The 26,133-nt window shown below is 48.7% G+C and overlaps 1 protein-coding gene across 1 annotated transcript in view; it reads left to right on the top strand.

The window, feature by feature from the left end:
- LOC145360476 (PDZ and LIM domain protein 1-like) overlaps positions 1-25,909 on the top strand; it is a 114,806-nt gene extending 88,897 nt beyond the window's left edge. The window contains 4 exon segments of the mRNA XM_080215697.1: positions 44-234; positions 14,123-14,274; positions 23,933-24,050; positions 25,534-25,909. Coding sequence (XP_080071823.1) covers positions 44-234; positions 14,123-14,274; positions 23,933-24,050; positions 25,534-25,723 — 651 coding nt within the window. The 3' untranslated portion in view covers positions 25,724-25,909.
- Positions 25,910-26,133: the final 224 nt, after the last annotated feature.

The following is a 26,133-nucleotide window of genomic DNA, read 5'->3' as shown; positions in this document are numbered from 1 at the left end:
CCCACGCCTGCATGTAGCCATGTCTCTTTGTCCTTGCACGCAGGAGGCTAAGCACATAGGAAGTGCCCACAATCGGAGCGCTAAGCCATTCTGTGCCGCTTCCAGCACCTCTCCCAAAGTCATTACCTCACAGTACAACAGCCCCGCCGGCCTCTACTCTGCAGCCAACGTGGAGAAAATCAACAGTGCCGTCGAGACCAGAGCGGCCTCCAGCAACCACGAGCCAACCAAACCGTAAGTACCGTCTACTCTGGCCCGCCGGGGCCCGGAGGCAAATATTCGAGTGACTACCGCGCATGGCTTCACGCTCAGTGCTCCGTGGTTACGGGCTCCCCTGGTCGGGCATTCGAGCGTTACGAAAGAGGGTGCGTTTAATGTAATTATTTTACTGGGTTATGTGGGGGGAGAAAGCCGATCTGGAATGTGGACAACCTGAGCCTCAAAGCCACAACCTGGGCCCAAGTCGATTGGAAACAGGGAGAGGAGGCGCGAGAGAGTGAAGGACGGATTGGGATCCCTTCTCCATCCCCTACAGGATCTAAAAAATTAATTTTGGCACAATATATGTTAATCTTCAGAGGAGATCTAGAGCGTTGGGTGATCTGGTCTGTCCAAGCTGTCTCTGATCCAATTTAAAGGAACAGTGTTGTCTTCAGTTCTCTCCTCGCAGTTTTCTTGTGCTGTCTCGTACCCGCTGTTGGATTTTAATTTGGCGTGCTGACGAAGGGCGAAGTTAACTCCAGTCTCTGTGTTTGCTGTTCCCTTTCTTTTCCAGAGCCCAGCTCACTTGCAGCGCACATTCAGTCTAGTAAACCCGCCCTTTAAACGGTCGCCCAGTGCAAGCAGGTGCCTGAAACTTTGCTTTACCGCGGCTTAGTAAATGTAACGTCATATAATCTACCACCGGCTGGTGAGCCACACTTTCGGGTTGTCGGCACTGCCAGTATGCAGCATCCCTGATTCACGGAGTGCGCCGCGTTCCGAGAAGGACGTCTCCATCCCGGCAGTGCAGGCCCTGAACTTATTTCTTCACACAAACCTTCTCCATCTTTTCTCAAATAATCAATAGAAATCTCACTGCACTGTATCTTTTTTTTTTTAAGGTGTCAATTTAATATTAAAAAGAGCAGCATGATTAGAACCACACATGTTAAACCATTATATAACACCATGATTCAATTCTCTCAAAGTTTACTTTTTAACTATCATTGCATGATTCAGGCTAAACTCTCCTATAATTCCCTCCTTAATGAACAGTGTTGTCACCCCGATTTCAATAAGATGCAGCCACCGAGGTACTGTTCCAATTCGAATTCAGAACAGCAATCACTGATAGTGCAGTCACTGTATAACACTGGGGTACAGTACTGGTGGGGACGGGTCTGCCACTGTATAACACTGGGGTACAGTACTGGTGGGGACGGGTCTGTCGCTGTATAACACTGGGGTACAGTACTGGTGGGGACGGGTCTGTCGCTGTATAACACTGGGGTACAGTACTGGTGGGGATGGGTCTGTCTCTGTATAACACTGGGGTACAGTACTGGTGGGGAAGGGTCTGTCGCTGTATAACACTGGGGTACAGTACTGGCGGGGACGGGTCTGTCGCTGTATAACACTGGGGTACAGTACTGGCGGGGACGGGTCTGTCACTGTATAACACTGGGGTACAGTACTGGTGGGGACGGGTCTGTCACTGTATAACACTGGGGTACAGTACTGGCGGGGACGGGTCTGTCGCTGTATAACACTGGGGTACAGTACTGGTGGAGATGGGTCTGTCTCTGTATAACACTGGGGTACAGTACTGGTGGGGACGGGTCTGTCGCTGTATAACACTGGGGTACAGTACTGGTGGGGATGGGTCTGTCTCTGTATAACACTGGGGTACAGTACTGGCGGAGACGGGTCTGCCACTGTATAACACTGGGGTACAGTACTGGTGGGGACGGGTCTGTCACTGTATAACACTGGGGTACAGTGCTGGTGGGGACGGGTCTGCCACTGTATAACACTGGGGTACAGTACTGGTGGGGACGGGTCTGCCACTGTATAACACTGGGGTACAGTACTGGTGGGGACGGGTCTGCCACTGTATAACACTGGGGTACAGTACTGGTGGGGACGGGTCTGTCACTGTATAACACTGGGGTACAGTACTGGTGGGGACGGGTCTGTCGCTGTATAACACTGGGGTACAGTGCTGGTGGGGACGGGTCTGCCACTGTATAACACTGGGGTACAGTACTGGTGGGGACGGGTCTGTCACTGTATAACACTGGGGTACGGTACTGGTGGGGATGGGTCTGCCACTGTATAACACTGGGGTACAGTACTGGTGGGGGCGGGTCTGTCGCTGTATAACACTGGGGTACAGTACTGGTGGGGAGCGTCTGTCGCTGTATAACACTGGGGTACAGTACTGGTGGGGAAGGGTCTGTCGCTGTATAACACTGGGGTACAGTACTGGCGGGGACGGGTCTGTCACTGTATAACACTGGGGTACAGTACTGGTGGGGAAGGGTCTGTCGCTGTATAACACTGGGGTACAGTACTGGCGGGGACGGGTCTGTCACTGTGTAACACTGGGATACATTATAAGTGGATTAATCCGCTGAGTTTCTGTTTCTGATGGCTCCCTTGTGCAATATCCTCACAATACCCAATCTTCAATCAGTGACTGACTCTGGGAAATTGACCCTAAGTGTGTATTACGCAAAAACTGGAGGAATTATAAGAGATCTTCTTATTCTGTGGCAGAATAATCCCGGTGACAACACTGTGACGTTAAGGTTCCTTTCTAAGAAATGTGAAAAGGTTTTGTTGGCGATTTAATTCTTATTAAAGTCTGATGGTCAATTTCTCTTTTTCCAATCATCATGCTTTGTAAAATCATTCATCTGTTTTCCTCCGAATCCATCCATTTATCAAAAAAAAAATACATTTAATACTCTAGTCCTCTCTCTCCTACTGGGATCTTTAAAGCTCCCATTGCTACAGTCTATGCTCCTTCTCCCTCTTGCTCTCCATCAGCTTTGTACAGAAGGCACAGTACCTCCTCCATCCCCAGTCGGCTCAGGGTAGGACCCGAGGAATTGAAGCAAGCTGCCCAGTACAGCCCAGCGGGTAACGTGGAGGTGGATGTGCCTGGACTACGCGTACTTCACACTCAGTTTAACTCCCCTCTGCAACTTTATTCTCAACAAAACATTGTGGATAGTTTGCAGGGACAGATCTCAACACTGAGCCCCTCTGCTGTCAGGTAACAAGCCTGCCATTCCATGTTCTGTGCGTACGTGTGTGTCTGTTGCGTGTGCGTGCGTGTCTGTGGTTTTTCTTGGCTGCACACTTTCACGTCACCACTGCCTCAGCTCTTGCATGCTTTATGTTCCCAACGTGAGTTTGGATGAACTCAGTACGGTGGCACAGTGGTTAGCATTGCTGCCTCACAGCGCCAGGGACCCAGGTTCAGTTCCCGGCTTGGGTAACTGCGTGGGTTTCCTCCGGGTGCTCCAGTTTCCTCTCAACTCCAAAGGTGTGCAGATTAGGTGGATTGGCCATGCTAAGTTGCCCCTTGGTGTCCAAAGATGTGCAGGTTAGTTTGATTGGCCATGCTAAATTGTCCCTTGGTGTACAAAGATGTGTAGGTTAGGTGGATTGGCCATGCTAAATTGTCCCTTAGTGTCCAAAGATGTACAGTTTAGGTGGATTGGCCATGCTAAATTGCACCTTAGTGTACAAAGATGTGTAGGTTAGGTGGATTGGCCATGCTAAATTGCACCTTAGTGTACAAAGATGTGCAGGTTAGGTGGATTGGCCATGCTAAATTGCACCTTAGTGTACAAAGATGTGTTGGTTAGGTTGATTGGCCGTGCTAAATTGTCCCTTGGTGTCCAAAGATGTGTAGGTTAGGTTGATTGGCCATGCTAAATTGTCCCTTGGTGTCCAAAGATGTACAGGTTAGGTGGATTGGCCATGTTAAATTGCCCCTTAGTGTCCAAAGATGTACAGGTTAGGTGGATTGGCCATGTTAAATTGCCCCTTAGTGTCCAAAGATGTGCAGGTTAGATGGATTGGCCATGGTTAATATGTGTGGATATGGGGATAGAATTGGGTGGTTGGCCTGGGTGAGATGCTCTGTCGGAGAGTTGGTGCAGACCTGATGGGCTGAATGGCCTCTTCCTGAACTGTAGGGTTTCTGTGGGTCTATGACATGCCACAGACGGCGAGGAAGGATTGGATTGAATGAACTCTTGACTCATTTTCTATTGTAACAGACTCGAAAGGCTGAATTTCCTCTTCTCACATGTTCCAGTATAACTTGCCCAGGGACTGAATTCTCTCTCTGAGTCATAGAGATTTACAGCATGGAAACAGGCCCTTCGGCCCAACTTGTCCATACTGCCCTTTTTTTTAAAACCCCGAAGCTAATCCCAACTGCCTGCATTTGGCCCGTATCCCTCTATAACCATCATATCCAGGTAACTATCTAAACGCTTTTCAAAAGATAAAATTGTACCTGCCTCTACTACTACCTCTGGCAGCTCGTTCCAGACACTCACCACCCTCTGTGTGAAAAAATTGCCCCTTTGGGCACTTTTGTATCTCTCCCCTCTCACCTTCAACCTATGCCCTCTCGTTTTAGACTCCCCTACCTTTGGGGAAAGATATTGACTATCTATCTTGTCTATGCCCCTCGTTATTTTATAGACCTCTATAAGATCACCCCCTAAGCCTCCTACACAGAGTAAAAAGTCCCAGTCTATCCAGCCTCTCCTTATAACTCAATCCATCAAGTCCCGGGAGCACCCTAGTAAATCTTTTCTGCATTCTTTCTACCTTAATAATATCCTTTCTATAATAGGGTGACCAGAATTGCACACAGTATTCCAAGTGTGGCCTTACCAATGTCTTGTACAACTTTAACAAGACGTCCCAACTCCTGTATTCAATGTTCTGACCGATGAAACCAAGCATGCTGAATGCCTTCCTCACCACTCTGTCCATCTGTGACTCCACTTTCAAGGAGAACGGCATTTTTACATAGATACCGCCTTGTAGAGGAATCCACTCCCCACTCTGCCCTTACACGGTATGTACAGCATAGGGAGAGGCCACTCGGCCCATCTCTGCTGGCATTTGGGCTTCACCCTATCCTTCCAATCCTTGCTCCCTCTTCTGTCTCCCATAAATGTATCTGTGCGATTTGCCTTAGCCACCCACCCCTGGGAGCAAGTTGAACGTTTACAGCACCCCCTGTGCCTGACTCCCAGCTGCGGTTATTATTGAGCGAGTAGAAATCCTGGACCTCCCTTCGCGAGCATCCACGAGAGGAGTGAGGAAACTTAAAGAGGAATGGGTGCACGTCGTGAGCTTGCCTCACACTTTTCTCCGTAGACGCAAGAAGTGCCTCGAGGGGAGCTGAGGGCTAAGAGAGAGTGGGAGGATTGTCGGCCGTTTATCCCTGCTTAAGCATTGGGTTTGGCTCATTCTGACTTGAGATGATGCCAGAGCTGTGAATTTGGTCATATATTGAACGCCAGTGAAAGGGAAATTGGAACTGATTGTACACACTCTAGGGCCTGGGGGTGGGGGGTCAAAAATGACAGCCAGAGTGTTGCCTATGGGGGAGACGTAGAACCTTACAGCGCAGTACAGGCCCTTCGACCCTCGATGTTGCGCCGACCAGTGGAACCAATGTAATGACCCTCGAACCTAAACTATTCCAATGTTATCCATATGCCTATCCACTGACCATTTGAACGCCCTTAAAGTTGGCGAGTCCACAACTGCTGCAGGCAGGGCATTCCACGCCCTTACTACCCTCCGAGTAAAGAACCTACCTCTGACGTCCATCCTACAGTTACCACAGCATTTTGAGAGTCTTGTGTCTGTAATTATCACCATTTGCCACTCGCACTGTATCGTTCCAAAACTGTCACCAGGCGCTGCTTCACACCAGAGTTTTTGCATTTCTGATTTCCCAGATGTTTAATCTTAGCATGTTATGGAATAAATCTGTGTGGCGCTGCTTTTGTTACTTCTTTTAAAAACGCGCTGGTGATTTTGGTTAATGAGTCAGGGGTTGATGGAAGGTTTTAATACTGGGCGTTCACAGCAGTGGACCCTCGGAGCGCTCTCCCCCCTCTCCCCCATTCTGCATTGCGTTCATGGTGGCTGGATAGACAAACGGACAGACTGGGTACCGCCTGGTGATACCCGCCAACTGATTGGCCAACATTGCTATCGCCCAGTGCTCAGCTGGGCACGGGATTGGACCGGGTTGTGACCATCCCTCCCCGCCATGGTGGAATAGCCAATTCTGCTCACCATCTGAATGAGACATAAAGAATCGAAAGGGGTTGAGGGGGGCTGGCCAGCTCACAAAGAAACCTGTAGTTTTCTATCTTGGAGATATACCTCGGCAATATCGATGGACAGACTCCGTCACAGCTTTACCCTTTAGCATGTATTTGATACGTTTTCTCTGTTAGTGTTGTGTTATTTTGAGATTTGGCACAGCGAGTTAGCACTGCCACATCACAGCGCCAGGGATCCGGGTTCAATTCTGGCCTCGAGTGACTGTCTGTACCTTCTCCCCATGTCTCCGTGGGTTTCCTCAGGTGCTCCGGTTTCCTCCTACATGCCAAAGGTGTGTAGGTTAGGTGGCTTGACCACAATAAATTGCTCCTTAGTATCCCAAGATGTGCAAATTAGGTAGATTGGCCATGCTAAATTGCCCCTTAGTGTCCCGAGATGTGCAAGTTAGGTGGATTAGCCATGTTAAATTGCCTCTTAGTATCCCAAGATGTGTAGGTTAGGTGGATTAGCCATGTTAAATTGCCCCTTAGTGTCCAAAGATGTGCAGGGTAGGTGGATTGGCCATGCTAAATTGCCCCTTAGTGTCCAAACATGTGCAGGTTAGGTGGATTGGCCATGCTAAATTGCCCCTTAGTGTCCAAAGATGTGCAGGTTAGGGGGATTGGCCATGCTAAATTGCCCCTTAGTGTCCAAAGATGTGCAGGTTAGGTGGATTGGCCATGCTAAATTGCCGCTTAGTGTTCAAAAATGTGCAGGTTAGGGGGATTGGCCATGCTAAATTGCCGCTTAGTGTCCAAAGATGTGCAGGTTAGGTGGATTGGCCATGCTAAATTGCCCCTTAATGTCCAAAGATGTGCAGGTTAGGTGGATTGGCCATGCTAAATTGCCCCTTAGTGTCCAAAGATGTGCAGGGTAGGTGGATTGGCCTTGCTAAATTGCCCCTTAGTGTCCAAAGATGTGCAGGTTAGGTGGATTGGCCTTGCTAAATTGCCCCTTAGTGTCCAAAGATGTGCAGGTTAGGGGGATTGGCCATGCTAAATTGCCCCTTAGTGTCCAAAGATGTGCAGGTTAGGTGGATTGGCCATGCTAAATTGCCGCTTAGTGTTCAAAAATGTGCAGGTTAGGGGGATTGGCCATGCTAAATTGCCGCTTAGTGTCCAAAGATGTGCAGGTTAGGTGGATTGGCCATGCTAAATTGCCCCTTAATGTCCAAAGATGTGCAGGTTAGGTGGATTGGCCATGCTAAATTGCCCCTTAGTGTCCAAAGATGTGCAGGGTAGGTGGATTGGCCTTGCTAAATTGCCCCTTAGTGTCCAAAGATGTGTAAGTTAGGCGGATTAGTGAGGCAAATGCGTGGGGTTAATGGAATAGGGCTGGTGGTGGGCCCAGTTAGATGTCTATCAGAGAGTCGGTGCAGATTCAATGGGCAGAATGGCCTTCTGCATGGTAAAATTTGATGAGCTGAGGGAGACAGAATGACAATTCAGAAAATGAAGGTCCGACCCAAAATTCAAAGACCTCCTTGTCCTGCACACCAAAATTCCTTCTCTTCATTCCCTCTTCTCGATGAGTTTCCACTTCTTCTTGTACATTAGAACTGGCGGTCAAAGATGGAGAGTAGTTTTCTTTCCCTCTAAATAACATTCCCACTTTGACTGGGGTCCGTTTTTTTCCCGATCTGCTACTTTGGCTGAGATTGGGATGAGAACCGTTGGCCTCGGATTCCTGGCCTAAATTTCCATTGATTTGCCCGCGGGTTGAGTCTTTGTGAAGCCATTGGCTCTTCTTGCCAGCCCAGTGACCATTCCTTCCCCCTCCATACACACACACACACGCGCACGCACACACACACACGCACCCCATCAAATCAGGCTACTTCTCCCTAAGTTCAGCATTCACAATGGTGTTGACCGCTGGTTGCCCTTTGATTCATGTGATGGTGTCGCTTGGTTTGGAGAGGGTGAGGAGATGGTGTCGTGGAGATGGGGATGGGGTGGATAGGGAGGGTGGGGTGGGGGTGGGTGCCCTTGGCCACAGACTGAATTCTTGGCTTGTGGGGGGGGTTAGGTGAGACTCCAGGCGTCGTCGAGACTGGTAATCAGTGGTCAGGGTACGCGCGTTCACCACCAATTAAAGATTTGGGGTGGGGGTGGGTGGTGAGGTGTAGGTGCGCAAGGCTGGAGGGCCAATAGCAGGCCTTCCAATCATAACACACGATAGTCTCACTGGCTGAAGGGGGGAGCTGCCAGTGCCTGTGTAAGAGGGAGAGATGAAGTGGGGGGGGGCACGTCAAATTTTCAGTTCACAAAGGCCACAGCTACCAGGTCATCGCCGTAGAGGCACGACCCCTGGACAGGAGGGTCCGCAGCCGTAGCGGGTGTAGCAAAGGCCCCAAGTGGGCTGAGGCGCCGTATACCCCCTCCACCCTCCCAGATCCACCACCAGGAATTCTCTGCCCCTTGAAGTGGTGGAGGCTACCTCGCTGAATATATTTAAGTCACGGGTAGATAGGTTTCTGATAGACAAGGGGATTAAGGGTTATGGGGAGAAAGTGGGAAAGTGGAACTGATCCACGACAGATCAGCCATGATCTTATTGAATGGCGGGGCAGGCTCGAAGGGCGAGATGGCCTACTCCTGCTCCTATTTCTCACGTAGGAGGCCGTGCCCATTGCCTGGCCATATCTTGGTCTCCGTAAAGGGTCCACAGTAAGTACCAGTTGGCTTCTGCTTTGTGGCCTGAATGACCATTTGTCTAATCGACTGGGATATCATAACAGATCAGTCATGGTCTCATTGAATGGTGGAGCAGGCTCAGTGGGCCGAATGGCCTGCTTCTGCTCTACCGTTTTGCGGTCACCAGCTGTGGCTGGGTAACCATTCTCGATAGGAGTTCGGAATTTGACCCTTCCGGTGGAAGTTTCTTGCCCCGCCTGCCACAGGAAGTGTAGCGGGTAGGACACGATCCACACAAAAGCCTGGGTGGGATTTTCCGACCTTGGGCCGAGTGTCGCTGGAAAATCCCACCCTGGGTACCCGAGGAAGAAGTCTTTCTCCGGGCCAAACATCCCAAACGTGGATGAGCACTAAAGCAGCGATCGATTGGAGAATAATCCTCAGTTCTGTAAATAAAGAAGTTGTTGAGCTGTGATTCCTTCTCTCCTCAATCCCGAGCTCTTCCCAACATTCCGGCTAGATCCAGATTGGATTTGGAAAATCGAGAATGATTGAAACTAAGGAAAGCCTTTCAGGCTCACTGTTGGATCAAAGCACTGAGGAACTCTGGAGATTTTAGAATCTCCAGATAGTAGGGAAGGAGGCCATTTGGCCCACCCAGTCTGCACTGACAACAAGCCCTATCCCTGTAACCCCACACGTTTACCCTGCTGATCCTTCTGACACTAAGAAGCAATTTTGTTTTAGCATGGCCAATAAACCTAACTTGTACGTCTTTGGACACCAAGGGGCAATTAAGCTTGGCCAATCCACTTAACCCACACACCTCTGGACTGTGGGAGGAAACCAGAGCTCCCGGAGGAAACCCACACAGACATGGGGAGAACGTGCAGATTCCACATAGGGACCCATGGCCGGAATTGAGCCCAGATCTTTAATACTGCGAAGCAGCAAGGCTAACCATTGTGCCAGCATGCTGCCCACAGGACTAAGCTGGCAAGAGAAAAATGAGCTGGAGTCACCCTCCCACTGCCCCCAGATTACTGACCCTGCTGAGAACTCCTTAAGTGTGCACTGGGCAGTTGCGAAACCACTTGCCACGTACATCCTCTTGAGTAAGATTAGGTATACTCCAGCAAACATAAGCTGACAGAGAGAGGAGGAAGGAGGTTAAAACTGGGAAAAGGGGAACCGAGACAAAAATGAGTGTCTGTCTTTGTTGAGTTGAACTAGGTCAGATTTTGTAGCACTGGCCATTCAACACTGAGGCTTTTTTAATTCATGGGCCATGGGTGTCACTGGCTGGCCTGAATTTATTACCCATCCCTATTTGCCCTTGGAGGGTAGTTGAGAGCCAACTTGGAAATGGAGTCACGTGCAGGCCAGACCTGGTAAACGGTAGATTTCCTTCCCTAAAGGACATTGGGTTTTTCCAACAATGGTTATCAATAGATTCCGAATTCCTGATTATTTTTGTTGAATTCAAATTCCACCATCTGCTGTGGTGGGATTCGAACCTGGGCCCCCAGAACATTAGCTGAGTTTCTTGGATTAATAGTCTAGCGATAATATCATGAGGCCATCGGATTGTAAGAGTGCTTTCTAAATGAGGCAATCTCTTCCAGTAGAAGCACAACTGCTAAAGGGAGTGGTTTTAAACCATTCTAACTCCTTCCGTATGAGTAGTAATGATAGAAAGATTTGTGGACTGAATTTAAACCTAATTGCAAAATGATATGTTACTGCAAGGTTATACTGTTCAAAATAAAACCTCTTCAATCAGTTTGGATGAGGGAACCATTGCAGTGATAATATCCCCTATACCAGGGTGATTTAATTGGAGAAGTTTAGCAGTCTGTTCTAATGCTTCTTGGAAATGGATTTCTCAGTGCCTTGTAATATTCCCTTTAGGGAGAGCGGCAAGACATCATTAGCAGGGAAATGTGTCACGTGATCCACTTTTAAGGGCGGCACGGTAGCACAGTGGTTAGCACTGCAGCCTCACAGCGCTGGGGACACCGGTTCAATTCTGATGTCAGTTGACCGTCTATGTAGAGTTTGCACCATCTTCTCTGTGTCTGTGTGGGTTTCCACCGAGTGCTCTGGTTTCCTCCCACAGTCCAAAGATGTGCCAGTTAGGTGTATAGGTTTGTTACATTGGCCATGTTAAATTGCCCCTTAGTGGATTGGCCATGCTAAATTGCCCCTTAGTGCCCAAAGATGTGCAGGTTAGGTGGATTGGCCATGCTAAATTGCCCCTTCATGTCCAAAGATGTGCAGGTTAGGTGGATTGGCCATGCTAAATTGCTCCTTCGTGTCCAAAGATGTGCAGGTTAGGTGGATTGGCCGTGCTAAATTGCCCCTTAGTGTCCAAAGATGTACAGGTTCGGTGGATTGGCCATGCTAAATTGCCCCTTAGTGCCCAAAGATGTGCAGGTTAGGTGGATTGGCCATGCTAAATTGCCCCTTCATGTCCAAAGATGTGCAGGTTAGGTGGATTGGCCATGCTAAATTGCCCCTTAGCGTCCAAAGATGTACAGGTTAGGTGGATTGGCCATGCTAAATTGTCCATTAGCATCCAAAGATGTGCAGGTTAGGTGGATTGGCCATGCTAAATTGCCCCTTCATGTCCAAAGATGTACAGGTTAGGTGGATTGGCCATGCTAAATTGTCCCTTAGTGTCCAAAGATGTACAGGTTAGGTGGATTGGCCATGCTAAATTGTCCATTAGTGTCCAAAGATGTACAGGTTAGGTGGATTGGCCGTGCTAAATTGCCCCTTAGTGTCCAAAGATGTACAGGTTAGGTGGATTGGCCGTGCTAAATTGCCCCTTAGTGTCCAAAGATGTGCAGGTTAGGTGGATTGGCCATGGAAAATACACAGAATTATGGGATAGGGTGGGGTAGGGGTGGGTGTTTGGGCCTGGGTGAATGCTCCTTCAGAGACTGGGTGCAGACTCGATGGGCTGAGTGGTCTTCCCTGCTGTAGGGATTCTATTCTAACTTCCCACTGGCGGGATCTTGCCACCCCACTGATGACGACTCCCACCATGGCTTGCCAGACGGCGGCATGGATGGGGAATGCAAATCAAAGATCCCTCCGGCGACTGATGGTGAGCTGCCTCCACCATGGGAAAACTCACAGCGGGAAAGCAGGAGAATGTCGCTCTCAGTTTCACTTTTGTTTTGAGCAGAGCACAGAGACACAGCTCAGCTTCAAGCGTTCTATCCAGATTCTCATGTACCCAGCTAAAATAAATTAAATTAACCCACAATGTGGTTACATATGTGGTTACACAGTCCCTTACGAGCGATTGATGCTTTTAATGTCATTCTACAAACACAATATAATCCATTTCTGACCGAAAAAGAAAACTGAACTGGATTTAGTTACACAGCAACTCCAGGACTAACAGATCCCAGCTGGGGAGGTAAATAGAGATTGCTGATGATTAAATATCTTGGACAGAATTTTCCAGATTCCCTGTGGCATGTTTTTCCAGCAGTTTGCCATTGGCTGCCAGTGGGATTCCAGTTCCGCTGATGTCCACCACTTTTTGCCTTCCCACAATCTGTGTCCCTGCCACAAGGGGTCACCTTTGGCGGGACTGGAAGATCCGCTGTAAGGATTGGCAAATCCCCCACCTCATGCTGCCTCAATTAGCAAACAAAGCTCTGAGGGTGCGATCTTGCCTGCCGTTCACACCACGCTCCCGCTGCGGCGAGGTCGGAGAATGTGGCGGCCAACCAAATCGCCGATCACTGCAGCGGGAAGGGAAAATCCTGTCAGCGTGAATGGTGATAAGATTCTGGCCAAAGTTTTCGTTGCAGCACTGTTTTCAGAGTTGGAGATAGGGCAGGACCTAAAGGCAGTCTGCTTCAAAGCAAACTTAAACAGCCCACCATAGCAAACAGTCTACAGAGTCTACTTAAGAAAAGTCTGTATGGGCTATAGCAAACAGGCCTCATGCTCAAAACTTCTGCAACCTCCCCCAATGAAAGGGTCACTGTCTGTGTGGAGTTTGCACATTCTCCTTGTGTCTGCTTGGGCTCCCTCCGGATACTGTGGTTTCCTTCCACAGTCCAATGATGTGCGGGTTAGGTTGATTGGCCATGCTAAGAAATTGCCCCTTAGTGTCCTGGGATGTGTGGGTTAGAGGAACTCCAAGTGGGGTCCTTGTCAGACCCCACTTGGAGTACTGTGCGCAGTTCTGGTCACCTCACTACAGGAAGGATGTGGAAGCTATTGAGAGGGTGCAGAGGAGATTTACAAGGATGTTGCCTGGATTGGGAGGCATGCCTTATGAGGATAGGTTGAGGGAGCTGGGACTCTTCTCCCTGGAGAGACGAAGGTTGAGAGGCGACCTGATAGAGGTTTATAAAACGTTGAGAGGTATAGATAGGGTGGATTCTCGGAGGCTATTTCCCAGGGCTGAAATGGTCGCTACAAGAGGACACAGGTTTAAGGTGCGGGGAGCAGGTACAGAGGAGATGTCAGGGGTAAGTTTTTCACTCAGAGGGTGGTGAGTGAGTGGAATCGGCTGCCGTCGGTGGTGGTAGAGGCAAACTCGCTGGGATCTTTTAAAAGACTTCTGGATGAGTACATGGGATTGAACGGGATTGAGTTATCGATAGGCCTGGTAGGTATGGATATGATCGGCGCAACTTGTGGGCCGAAGGGCCTGTTTGTGCTGTAGTGTTCTATTAGTGGGTATAAAAATGGGGGTAGGGCCTGGGTGGGATTGCATTCGGTGCAGACTCGATGGGCCGAAGGGCCTCTTCCTGCACTGTAGGGTTTCTATGGAAAGCAGTTTGGTTTCTCAAGCAAAGCTCCGCAAAGTGGAGGACGGCTACATAATGAAATTGTTGTGTGAAAAATCGATCCCGTTCACTTACAGCAGGGTGGTCTCCAGGCACGGGATTCACCCAATCACCTCTCTATTGAGACGGAAGTTTGGGTGCAGACAACAGAAATCGAGCACGCGTTTGCCATCGGCCTTCACTGCTGGGCTGTGTGTTGCACGATGAGCGCGCGGATTCGTGCGACTCCGGGCTTTTTCCCCCCCGCGCCCGGAATCGAACCTTGATCCACTGGATTGTTCTTTTGTCCCCCCTTCACACTTGCAGCTTGGAAGCCGCGAAGCCCCCGTGCAGGCCGGCTGTGGACACGGAGTCGGAAGTTTACAAGATGCTGCAGGATAACCAGGAGCCGGAGGAGTTGCCCAGGCAGTCGGCGTCGTTCCGTGTCCTGCAGGAGATCCTGGAATGTGAGGGCAACGGTAGGAGCTCAACACCCCTCAGACTGACGGTCTCTCTGTATCCCTCGGGCCGCGGGAGACTGAGGGGATTCCGAGCTGAGATTTTTATCGGGGGTAGATAACGGAGAAATGGTTCCCCTAATTTGGAAAATCAAACACGAGGGGCCATGATCTTAAAATGAAAGCTAGGCCCTTCAATGGGGAGGTACATTTTCACACAAATAACCTCTAGACTTGGCCAAGGGATGCCAGCATTTCATTTTCTTTGTTCTTTCATGGGATGTGGGCATCGCTGACTGGGCCAGCATTTGTTGCCCGCCCCTAACTACCCTTGAACTGAATGTCTCACTTGGCTGTTTTGAAGGGGGGGGGTGCTAAGAGAGTCAACCACATCGCTGTGGGTCACATATAGGCCAGACCAGGTAAGGATGGTAGATTTCCTTCCCCCCCCAAAGAATCCCTTCATGAGCAGAAGGAGGCCATTCGGCCCATCGAGTCTGCACTAACAACAATCCCACCCAGGCCCTATCCCCGTAACCCCGCACATTTACCACGCCTAACCCTTCCAAGCTACACACCAGTGAACCAGATGGCTGTTTCCAACAAGGTCTCTATTACGGAGACTAGTTTTCAGTTCCAAATTTTTGAGTTAAAATCCCACTAGTTGCTGCCCCAGGAGAGACCCCCATTTGCCACATCCTGCCAATCAGAAAAAGACCCATTTATGCATACTCTGCTTGCTGCCAACTAGTCAACCTCCTGTTCATAATGACCTTTGATGTGGCACCTTATCAAACACCAAGGAGGCCTTGTGGGTAGTGCCCCAATCCCTGGTCCAGAAGCTCTGAGTTCTAAACTCGTTGGAGTTTAGAAGGCTGACGGGGGGGATCTTATAGAGATGTATAAGATAATGAAGGGGATGGATAGGGTAGAGGTAGAGAGATTCTTCCTGCTTAGAAAGAATAGCAGGACTAGAGGGCACAGCCTCAAGATAAGAACATAAGAACATAAGAAATAGGAGCAGGAGTAGGCCATCCAGCCCTTCGAGCCTGCCCCGCCATTCAATAAGATCATGGCTGATCTGTCGCTGCTCAGTTCCACTTTCCCACCCTCTCCCCATAACCCTTAATCCCCTCTCTTATCAAAAACCCATCAACCCGCGTCTTAAAAATACTTAGCGATTAAATATAAGTGGGGGGGCAGTTTAGATCGGAGTTGAGGAGGAACTTCTTCACTCAAAGGGTGGTGAATCTCTGGAATTCTCTGCCCGTTGAAGTGGTGGAGGCTACCTCGCTGAATATATTTAAGTCACGGGTAGATAGGTGTCACGGGTAGATAGGTTTCTGACAGACAGGGGAATTAAGGGTTATGGGGAGAAAGTGGGAAAGTGGAACTGATCCACTTCAGATCAGCCATGATCTTGTTGACTGGCGGGGCAGGCTCGATGGCCTACTCCTGCTCCTATTTCTTATGTTCTTATGAGCTTGAGTTCAACACTAAGACTTGTAGGCTGTGCTCATAACACCAGGTTGACAATCAGCTCAGAAATCCTTCCACCTCATCCCCCTGCTATTCCCTAAAGGGAGAGGGAAAAAAAACAGTGTGGATGTGAAGATACACAAACGAGGATATAACAGCTGCCTTGATGGGATTTGAACCTGATACCCACAGAGCAATAGCCTGGGTCACTGGATCACTCCACCTGTGACACTCAAAAATCTATAGCAAAATTCGGAGTTAAACAGTTCCAGTTGGGGACACAAACCTGAATCATCAACTTCTCAATCTCCAGGACACTGCTTCAACAATTCAGGATATACATCTTTGGAACATTAAAAAATGATAAGACGTACACAAGAAATAGAAGCAGGAGTAGGCCATTTGGCCCTTCAAACCTGTCCCACCATTCGACACAATCGTGCATGATCTATGCCAGCCTCAACTCCATTTCTGTCCCATTCCCCAGAGCCCCCTATTCCTCGATCTATCAAACATTTATCCACTCTAAATACTCCTAATGATCCCGCCTCCACCACCCTTCAGAGCAGAGAATTCACCACTCTCTGGGAGAAGGAATTTCTACGCACTTCTGTTTTTAAATGACCAGCCCTTTCTCTTGTACCTCTGTCCACTTGTTCAAGTCTCTCCACTGCTGAAACCATCTCACCATCTACCCTATCAAGCCCCCTCAGGATCTTGAATAAGGTCACCCCTCACTCTAAGCTCCAAGGAATACAGACCCAGACTTTTTAGTCTCTCTGGATTGGACATTTCTCTCATTCCAGGAATTAGCCTGGTGAGTTTCCTTTGGACTGCCTCCAATGTTACTATATCCTTTTTCACTTAAGAAGAACACAGTGTTCCAAGTGAGGCATTATTGCTTGACTATTAATCCAGAAACTCAGCTAATGTTCTGGGGACCCAGGTTCGAATCCCGCCACAGCAGATGGTGGAATTTGAAATCAATAAAAAAAAACTGTGGAATTAAGAATCTACTGACGACCATGAAACCCATCGGGTTCACTAATGACCTTTAGGGAAGGAAATCTGCCATCCTTACCTGGTCTGGCCTACATGGGACTCCAGAGCCACAGCAATGTGGTTGACTCTCAACTGCCCTCGGGCAACTAGGGATGGGCAATAAATGCTGGCCCAGCTAGTGATGCCCATGTCCCATGAATGAGTAACCAACCCTGTACAATTGCAACAAAACCTCCCCAGTTTTAAACTCCAAGTCCTATGACTTGTTCCTCTTGATTTTTCAGAACCTGCTTTTGGAAGTTTGTTGAGAGCAATATTAGACTTGCCACGAGGGCAGCATGGTGGCACAGTGGTTAGCACTGCTGCCTCTCGGCGTCAGGGTCCCAGGTTCAATTCCTGGCTTGGCTCACTGTCTGTGTGCAGTCTGCATGTTCTCCCCATGGGTTTCCTCTGGGTGCTCCGGTTTCCTCCCACAGTCTGAAAGACGTGCTGGTTAGAACACAGAACATTCCAGCGCAGTACAGGCCCTTTGGCCCTCGATGTTGCGCCGACCAGTGGAACCAATCTAATGACCCTCTAACCTAAACTATTCCAATGTTAGGGTGCATTGGCCTTGCTAAATTCTCCCTCAGTGTACCTGAACAGGTGCCGGAGTGTGGCAACTCAGGGATTTTCACGCTAACTTCATTGCCGTGTGAATGTAAGCCTTACTTGTGACACTAAATCGATAAACTTGAAACTTCAACCTCAAGAAGTATCTTAAGTTGAACTATTTCCCTCTCCGTTCGCCGGCACTCTTTGGGCTCAGACTTGAAGAAGACATTGAGGATGTTCACATTGCTGGGAACTCTGCCCAGCAAGGCTCACAGTCAGAGAGGGAGTAAACAGAAGTGGCGACCAGATTTGTCTTGGCTAATCCTAGCTCTGGGAAATAGTCTATTCCAGTTTATTTTAATTGGATCACTGGGTGTGTAACCACCCAGGCACAAGTTTGCCCACAATCGAAGGACATCTCTAATCGACTAAACAAACCTCAAACTGAACGAGTAAAACTAAGTCCGAACCTTGTGGACAATTAGTCCATTGACTGCAATCAGGTTGAGACTGAACAAGAACCTTTGCTTTGCTCCGTTGGGATAGCCCAGTGCTTCCCAATGAATAATCAGTGTTCAATCACGACCATAGTGTGTCAACATATCAACCAAGCAAAGGAACATAATTCTCTAGAATAATTGGCCAAACCAACCTGACTTCATCCAAACCAGACATGGAGATGTGTATATTTCCCTTTGGCCTACCCAGTTATTAATTTGTCTGGACAAACTTGGTTGCCAGCCATAGACCTCAGCGATGGTCTTTGGTGGCAACAGTGGTTGGCACTACCATCTCACAGCACCAGGGACCCATTTCAATTCCGGCGTTGGCTGACTATCTGTGTGAAGTTTGCCTGTGTCAGCGTGAGTTGCTCTGGATTCCTCCCTCACTCCAAAGGTTAGGTGGATTGGTCATGCTAAATTGCCCCTTAGTGTCCAAGACGTGTAGGTTGGGGGATTAACTAGGTCAATACATGAGGTTACGGAAATAGGATGGGATGCTGTCAGAGAGTCAGTGCAGACTTGGTAGGCCAAGTGGCCTCTTTCTGTACAGTAGGGATTCTTGTCCTTACCTGGCTGGTTAGTGTGTGTGGGGTTTGGGGTTGATGGGAGGCTCACAGTTATTAGCCAGGGAAAGTTAATTGGTTATGATACACCGGAACATCCCAACCTGACCTGATTCTCATCCCCATTCTCCTGCCTTCTCCTCATAACCCCGATTCCCTTATTAATCAAGAACCTATCTATCTCTGCCTTAAAGACCTGGCCTCCACACCACCCTCTGGCCAAAAAAATTCCAACCCATCTCAGTTTTAAAGGAGTATCCCTTCACTCGGAGGTTGTGCCCTCGAGTTCTAGTCTCTCCCGCTAGTGGAAACATCCTCTCCACGTCCACTCTATCCAGGCCTCTCAATATTCACCATTGCCCTCGACCTTTACCCTCTCGAGCCCTCTGAGAATCCGATATGTCTCAATAAGATCGCCTCTTGTTCTTCTAAGCTCCAATGAGTGCAGGGCCAATCTACTCAACCTTCCCTTGCGAAACAACTCTTTCAACCCAGGAATCAGCCCAACGAACATTCTCCGAACTATCTCCACTGCAAGTATCTCCCCACATGTTGACTGCAACTATGCATAGTTCTGCGTACAGTTTTGAAGGAAGTCTCGCCAATACTCTGTACAGTTGGGGCAAGCCTTTGCTACTTCTATGCTCCGTCCCCTCCTTGCAATATCAAGACCAGCGTTCAACTTGCCTTTCTAATTACCGGCCGCACACGCACGCTAACTTCTTGCGATTCACGTACAAGGTCCTTTGCAATGCACCATTCCACAGCCTCCCTTCATTTGAATAATATCCTGTTTTCTATTCTCCCTGCCAAAGTGAGTAACTTATTTGCTTATCCGCAGGCAGCGATTAATTTCAAGGTGCACTCATGCTTCACAGGCAAGTGAGGGATAGCTAATTCGCACACAGCAAGATCTCAGAATGATTAATGGCATGGTGGGGGGGTGCAGTTAATGGGTTTTTGATGGATGGGTTGGAGGCCGAATGTTGGTCGGGGAATCTGTGGAACTCCCAGTTCATCAACACCAAGTCACAGCAGCTGAACGGGGTGAAGGGCCTTTGATTTAAGGGTTGATCCAAAAAAAAGAGCACTGGTGACAGTGCAGCACACCCTCAGGACTGCACTGATGGACTACCCTAATCCTGAAGAAGGATTGGATCTCCTGAGTTACATAGAAACAATAAAAACTAGAAGCAGGAATAGGCCATTCGATCTTGCTCTGCCATTATTTTGATCACGGTTAATTAGAACATAGAACATAGAACACTACAGCACAAACAGGCCCTTCGGCCCATGAGTTGCGCCGATCACATCAACACCTACCAACCTACAGACCTATCTATAACCCTCAATCTCATTAAACCCCATATACTCATCCAGAAGTCTTTTAAAAGACCCCAGCGAGTTCGCCTCCACCACCACTGACGGCAGCCGATTCCATTCACTCACCACCCTCTGAGTGAAAAACTTACCCCTAACATCACTTCTGAACTTCCCTCCCTGCACCTTAAATCTGTGTCCTCTCGTAGCGACCATTTCAACCCGGGGAAATAGCCTCTGAGAGTCCACCCTATCTATTCCTCTCAACATTTTGTAAACTTCTATCAGGTCGCCTCTCAACCTTCGTCTCTCCAGGGAAAAGAGTCCCAGCTCCCTCAACCTAACTTCATAAGGCATGCCTCCCAGTCCAGGCAACATCCTTGTAAATCTCCTCTGTACCCTCTCAATAGCTTCTACATCTTTCCTATAGTGAGGCGACCAGAACTGCGCACAATACTCTAAATGAGGCCTGACAAGGGTCTTATAAAGTTGCAGCATTACCTCCCGACTCCTAAACTCAATCCCTCGATTAATGAAGGCCAGTACACCATACGCCTTCTTGACCACCTCCTCCACCTGCGAGGCCGATTTAAGAGTCCTGTGGACCCGGACCCCTAGATCCTTCTGCTCTTCAACACTACTCAGACTCCTGCCCTTGATAGTGTACTCGTTCATCCCGTTGGTTCTGCCAAAATGGACGACTACACATTTATCCGCGTTGAAGTCCATCTGCCACTTCTCCGCCCAGTCCTGCATCCTATCTATGTCCTGCTGCAACTTTTGCCATCCTTCCAGACCATCCACAACACCACCGACCTTAGTGTCATCAGCGAACTTACTTACCCATCCCTCCACTTCCTCATCCAGGTCATTTATGAAAATGACAAACAACAAGGGTCCCAGAACAGATCCTTGAGGCACTCCGCTGGTGACTGACCTCCATTCAGAAAAAGCCCCATCCACAACCACCATTGTTGAATTCTACCCCCCTCCAATATCCCTTTAGCCCCAAGAGCTATATCTAATTTCTTCTTGAAATCACACAACATTTTGGCCTCAACTACTTTCTGTGGGAGTGAATTCCACACATTCACCACTCTCTGGGTGAAGAAATGTCTCCACACCTCAGTTCTATAAGGTTTACCCCTTATCCTCAAACTATGACCCTTAATTCTGGACTCCCCCACCACCAGGAACATTCTTTCTAAACCTACCCTGTCTAATCCTGTTAGAATTTTATAAGTTTCTATGAGATTCTCTCTCACTCTTCTAAACTCCAGTGAATATAATCCTAACTGACTTAATCTCACCTCAGATGACAGACCTGCCACCCCAGGAATCAGCCTGGTAAACCTTCTCTGTACTCCCTCTATAGCAAGGACATCCTTCCTCAGATAAGGAGACCAAAACTGCACACAGTACTCCAGGCGTGGCCCTAACAGTTGCAGCAAAACACCCCTATCCCTATACTCAAATCATCTCGCTATGAAGGCCAACATACCATTTGCCTTCTTTACTGCCTGCTGTACCTGCATGCTTACTTTCAGCAACTGATACACAAGGACACCAAGATCTCATTGAGTATACACTTCTCTCAATTTACACCCATTCATTGAATAATCTGTCTCCCTATTATTGCTACCAAAGTGGATAACCTCACATTTATCCACATTATACTACATCTGCCATGCGGATTCCCACACACTCAGCCTGTCCAAATCACATTGAAGTATCTCTGCATCCTCCTCACATTTCACCCTCCCACCCAACTTTGTATCATCTGCAAATTTGGGGATAATACCTTCAGTTCCCTCTTCCAAATCATTAATATATAATGTGAACAGTTGGGGTCCCAGCGCAGATCCCTGCGGAACCCCACTAGTCACTGACTGCCAATCAGAAAAAGACCCATTTATGCCAACTCTTTGCTTCCTAACTGCTAACCAGCTTTCTGTCCATCTCAAGACATTCCCGGCCATCTCACGTGCTTTAACTTTACATAGTAGTCTGCTGGAGAGTTGGAGAAGAATTTGACCAACTGAAATAACAGATGATTCAATCAATAAATTAACAACATATACAACAGAGTGAAACTGAGATCAGTAGGAACAGCAGGGGGAGGGAGCGGTGGAGATCACTGCGCGAGGGGGTGTTGATGAACGGGGATCACTGCACAAGGTGGGGGGATGACTGACGGGAATCAGTGGGGAGGGCAGTGGGGAGTGATGGGATCACGGAGGTGGGGTAGTGGTGGGGCGGCGGTTAGAGAGTGACTGCATTTTGGGGCCATTCTCATGCCTACGTTTATTGCAAACATGGAGTAAACCTGAACCACTGGGACTCCGTCTGTAGCACAATCGCTTTGAAAAGTCTCGCTTTACTCATGGACATTGCCCTATCTGCCAAAGTCAGCAGAAATTAAACATCTCTAATTGCCCCTTTAGAAAGATCTCCCCACACCCTGTCTGGACTGCTTGGAGGGACATAGTGTGTGCGGGAGTAACAGCTGACCGTGAGAAGCTGTGGGGGGTGGGCAGGGAGAAAGTCAGTGACCATGAGGGTGTGAGGAGAGGAGGTCTTGAGACCAGGTTAGCAGGGGTTGTGGATGTGGGTGCGGGGTTGGGTTGGGGTGGGATGGGGGGAGGCATTGGAACTCAGCTACATTTTACAACGTTGACTTACACCACCCCTCTGCCATTGATTCACCCATTTGCATGTCGTTCTCCAATCGCTCAAACTTACCCTGGCCATTCCCACAAACAGTCTGTCTGAGAGGCAATCCCTCAGGGCTACGGCTCATACCATCAAAATAAGGGACAATCCCTTATTGGTGGCACGGTGGCACAGTGGTTAGCACTGCTGCCTCACAGCTCCAGGGACCCCGGTTCAATTCCAGCATTGGGTCACTGTCTGTGTGGAGTTTGCACATTCTCCCTGTGTCAGACTGGGTTTCCTTCGGGTGCTGCAGTTTCCTCCCACAGTCCAAAGATATGAGGGTTAGGTGGATTGGCCATGCTAAATTATCTCTTAGTGCCCAAAGATGTGTAGGTGGATTGGCCATGCTAAATTATCCCTTAGTGCCCAAAGATGTGTAGGTGGATTGGCCATGCTAAATTATCCCTTAGTGCCCAAAGATGTGTAGGTGGATTGGCCATGCTAAATTATCCCTTAGTGCCCAAAGATGTGTAGGTGGATTGGCCATGCTAAATTATCCCTTAGTGCTCAAAGATGTGTAGGTGGATTGGCCATGCTAAATTATCCCTTAGTGCTCAAAGATGTGTAGGTGGATTGGCCATGCTAAATTATCCCTTAGTTCCCAAAGATGTGTAGGTGGATTGGCCATGCTAAATTGTCCCTTAGTTCCCAAAGATATGTAGGTGGATTGGCCATGCTAAATTGTCTCTTAGTTCCCAAAGATGTGTAGGTGGATTGGCCATGCTAAATTGCCCCTTAGAGCCCAAAGATGTGTAGGTGGATTGGCCATGCTAAATTGCCCCTTAGAGCCCAAAGATGTGTAGGTGGATTGGCCATGCTAAATTATCCCTTAGTGCCCAAAGATGTGTAGGTGGATTGGCCATGCTAAATTATCTCTTAGTTCCCAAAGATGTGTCGGTGGATTGGCCATGCTAAATTGCCCCTTAGAGCCCAAAGATGTGTAGGTGGATTGGCCATGCTAAATTGCCCCTTAGAGCCCAAAGATGTGTAGGTGGATTGGCCATGCTAAATTATCCCTTAGTGCCCAAAGATGTGTAGGTGGATTGGCCATGCTAAATTATCTCTTAGTTCCCAAAGATGTGTCGGTGGATTGGCCATGCGAAATTGCCCCTTAGTGCTCAAAGATGCGTTGGTTAGTTGAATTGGCCATGCTAAGTTGCCTCTTAGCATCCAAAGATATGCAGATTAGGCGAATTAGCCATGGTAAAATGCTCGCAGTTACAGGGATAGGGTGGAGTGGAGGGGAGGGCCTGGGTGGGATGCTCTTTTGAAGAGTTGGTGCTGACCTGATGGGCTGAATGGCCTTTTTCTACACTGTCGGGATTCTAGATTGGGCACTTTGCGGGTAGGTGCTGTGGAAAATGCTTTGGTGAGTGGCAGCAGTGCTTCCTGTGGGTACTACAGATTGTAGCCACCCCACACCAAGTTAATATTAAAAATATGAAGTGGAATCGGAGGTGTTAGTGCAGGATTGTGACCCTGTCTGTATCCTGGTGTTTTCAGAGCAGCCGGATAAGCCGTCTGGATTCAGGAAAGTGAAGGCCCCGGCGACGAAGATTGGCTCCTCGGTTGGGAGTGTGCAGAAGTTGCCCGTGTGTGAAGTGTGCGGTTCTGGAATAGTGTGAGTGTGAAACGATGTTTGTACAGTGATACGTGGTGATGTCCCAGCCACAGGAGGGAGGGTCCGGTACAACAGGCCACGGCACCCAGAGGCTGGGATCCTGCTCCTGGTCATTGGGTAGCGATTGCTGCCCTAACTCCCGGGTGGAATGACACAACACACAAAAAGGATTAATTAACAAGAAAGGCTGTAACTAAAGTTTTATAAAGCTGCATCATGACATCCTGATTCTTGTGTTCAATGCCCCGACCAATAAAGGCAAGCTTCCATATGCCTTCTTTAACCATCCTGTCCATTCGTGTGGCCACTGGGGTCGGTGCTGGGGCCTCAGCTTTTTACCATTTATATAGATGATCTGGAGGAGGGAACCGAGTGCAGGGTGTCGAAATTTGCTGATGACACCAAGATTGGTGGAACGGCAAATTGTGCGGAGGGTGGGGAGAGTCTGCAGAAGGATCTAGATAGGCTGGGCGAATGGGCCAGGAACTGGCAAATGGAATTTAATGTTGGCAAGTGCGAGGTGGTCCACTTTGGTAGGAATAATGGGAGGAAGGACTATTACTTACGGGGCGAAAAACTGCAGCATGCGACGGTGCAGAGGGACCTCGGGGTCCTTGTGCATGAGTCGCAAAAACCCAGCCTGCAGGTGCAGCAGGTGGTCAGGAAGGCGAATGGGATGCTGGCCTTCATAGCGAGGGGGATTGAATATAAAAGTAGGGAGGTCTTGCTGCGGCTGTATAGGGCATTGGTGAGGCCGCAGCTGGAGTACTGTGTGCAGTTTTGGGCGCCGTACTTACGCAAGGATATTTTGGCCTTGGAGGGAGTGCAGAGGAGGTTTACTAGGCTGATACCGGAGTTGAGGGGGTTGAGCTATGAGGAGAGGCTGAATAAACTAGGCTTGTACTCGTTAGAGTTTAGAAGAATGAGGGGAGATCTCATTGAGACATATAAGATGATGAATGGGATGGATAGGATAGAGGTGGAGAGACTCTTCCTGCTCAGAAAGGACAGTAGGACTAGGGGGCACAGCCTCAAGATAAAGGGGGGGGTGCGGTTTAGAACGGAGTTGAGGAGGAACTTCTTCACTCAAAGGGTGGTGAATCTCTGGAAATCTCTGCTCGTTGAAGTGGTGGAGGCTGCCTCGCTGAATATATTTAAGATGCGGGTTGATGGGTTTTTGATAAGAGAGGGGATTAAGGGTTATGGGGAGAGGGCGGGAATGTGGAACTGAGTCACGACAGATCAGCCATGATCTTATTGAATGGCGGGGCAGGCTCGAAGGGCTAGATGGCCTACTCCTGCTCCTATTTCTTATGTTCTTATGTTCACTCTTAGGAGCTAGGGATTTGAACCCCAAGATCCTTCTGTACATCAATGCCGTTCTGGGTCCTGATTTAGGTAGAAGCTAGATATTGTTGCCTGCTTTGAATTCTTTTCTTAAAGAAAATCCTGCCTTACTGTGGACTCTTGTGTAATGTTTCAGGGGAATGATTGTGAAAGTGCGCGACCAGTTCCGTCACCCTGAATGCTACAACTGCTCCGACTGCGGAATAAACCTGAAGCAGAAAGGACATTTCTTTGTAAAGGACGCAATCTACTGTGAGCAGCACGCCAGGGAGCGGAGCGCACCCCCAGAAGGTTACGATGTTGTCACTGTTTTCCCCAAGTCGTAGACCATTATCCGAAGCCACGTTTCCCCAAACCCTGTGAAAGAAGCGATTGAACTTGCATGCCTACCTGTGTACATTAGCTACATCTGACACGCCATTTTTCTAAATCAAAAAGGAATGAATTTGTGTAATCACTCAGTACAAATGCCTCTCGAATGCAGCGAGACAACATTAAACTACAATTGGTTACCTCTTGGTTTCTTCAGTCTTTTTCTTTCCTCATCCAGAGAAAATTCGAGTCTGCTCCGTCATTCACCTTGATCATGGCTCATCATCGAATTCAATATCCCGATTTCCCCGCTTCCTCCCATATCCCTTTAGCCCCAAGAGTCTTTCCTTCTGGTTTCCTTTGGGTTTTTACTCTCCATAGAATCCTTACAGTGCAGAAGGGGAGCGTTCGGCCCATCGAGTCT

The sequence above is a fragment of the Carcharhinus amblyrhynchos genome, chromosome 31, assembly GCF_965287045.1.
Source record: "Carcharhinus amblyrhynchos chromosome 31, sCarAmb.v2.hapA, whole genome shotgun sequence".
NCBI classification, from domain to species: domain Eukaryota; kingdom Metazoa; phylum Chordata; class Chondrichthyes; order Carcharhiniformes; family Carcharhinidae; genus Carcharhinus; species Carcharhinus amblyrhynchos.
The sequence above is the reverse complement of the archived record's forward strand: the minus strand, read 5'-3'. Positions and strand labels throughout refer to the sequence as shown.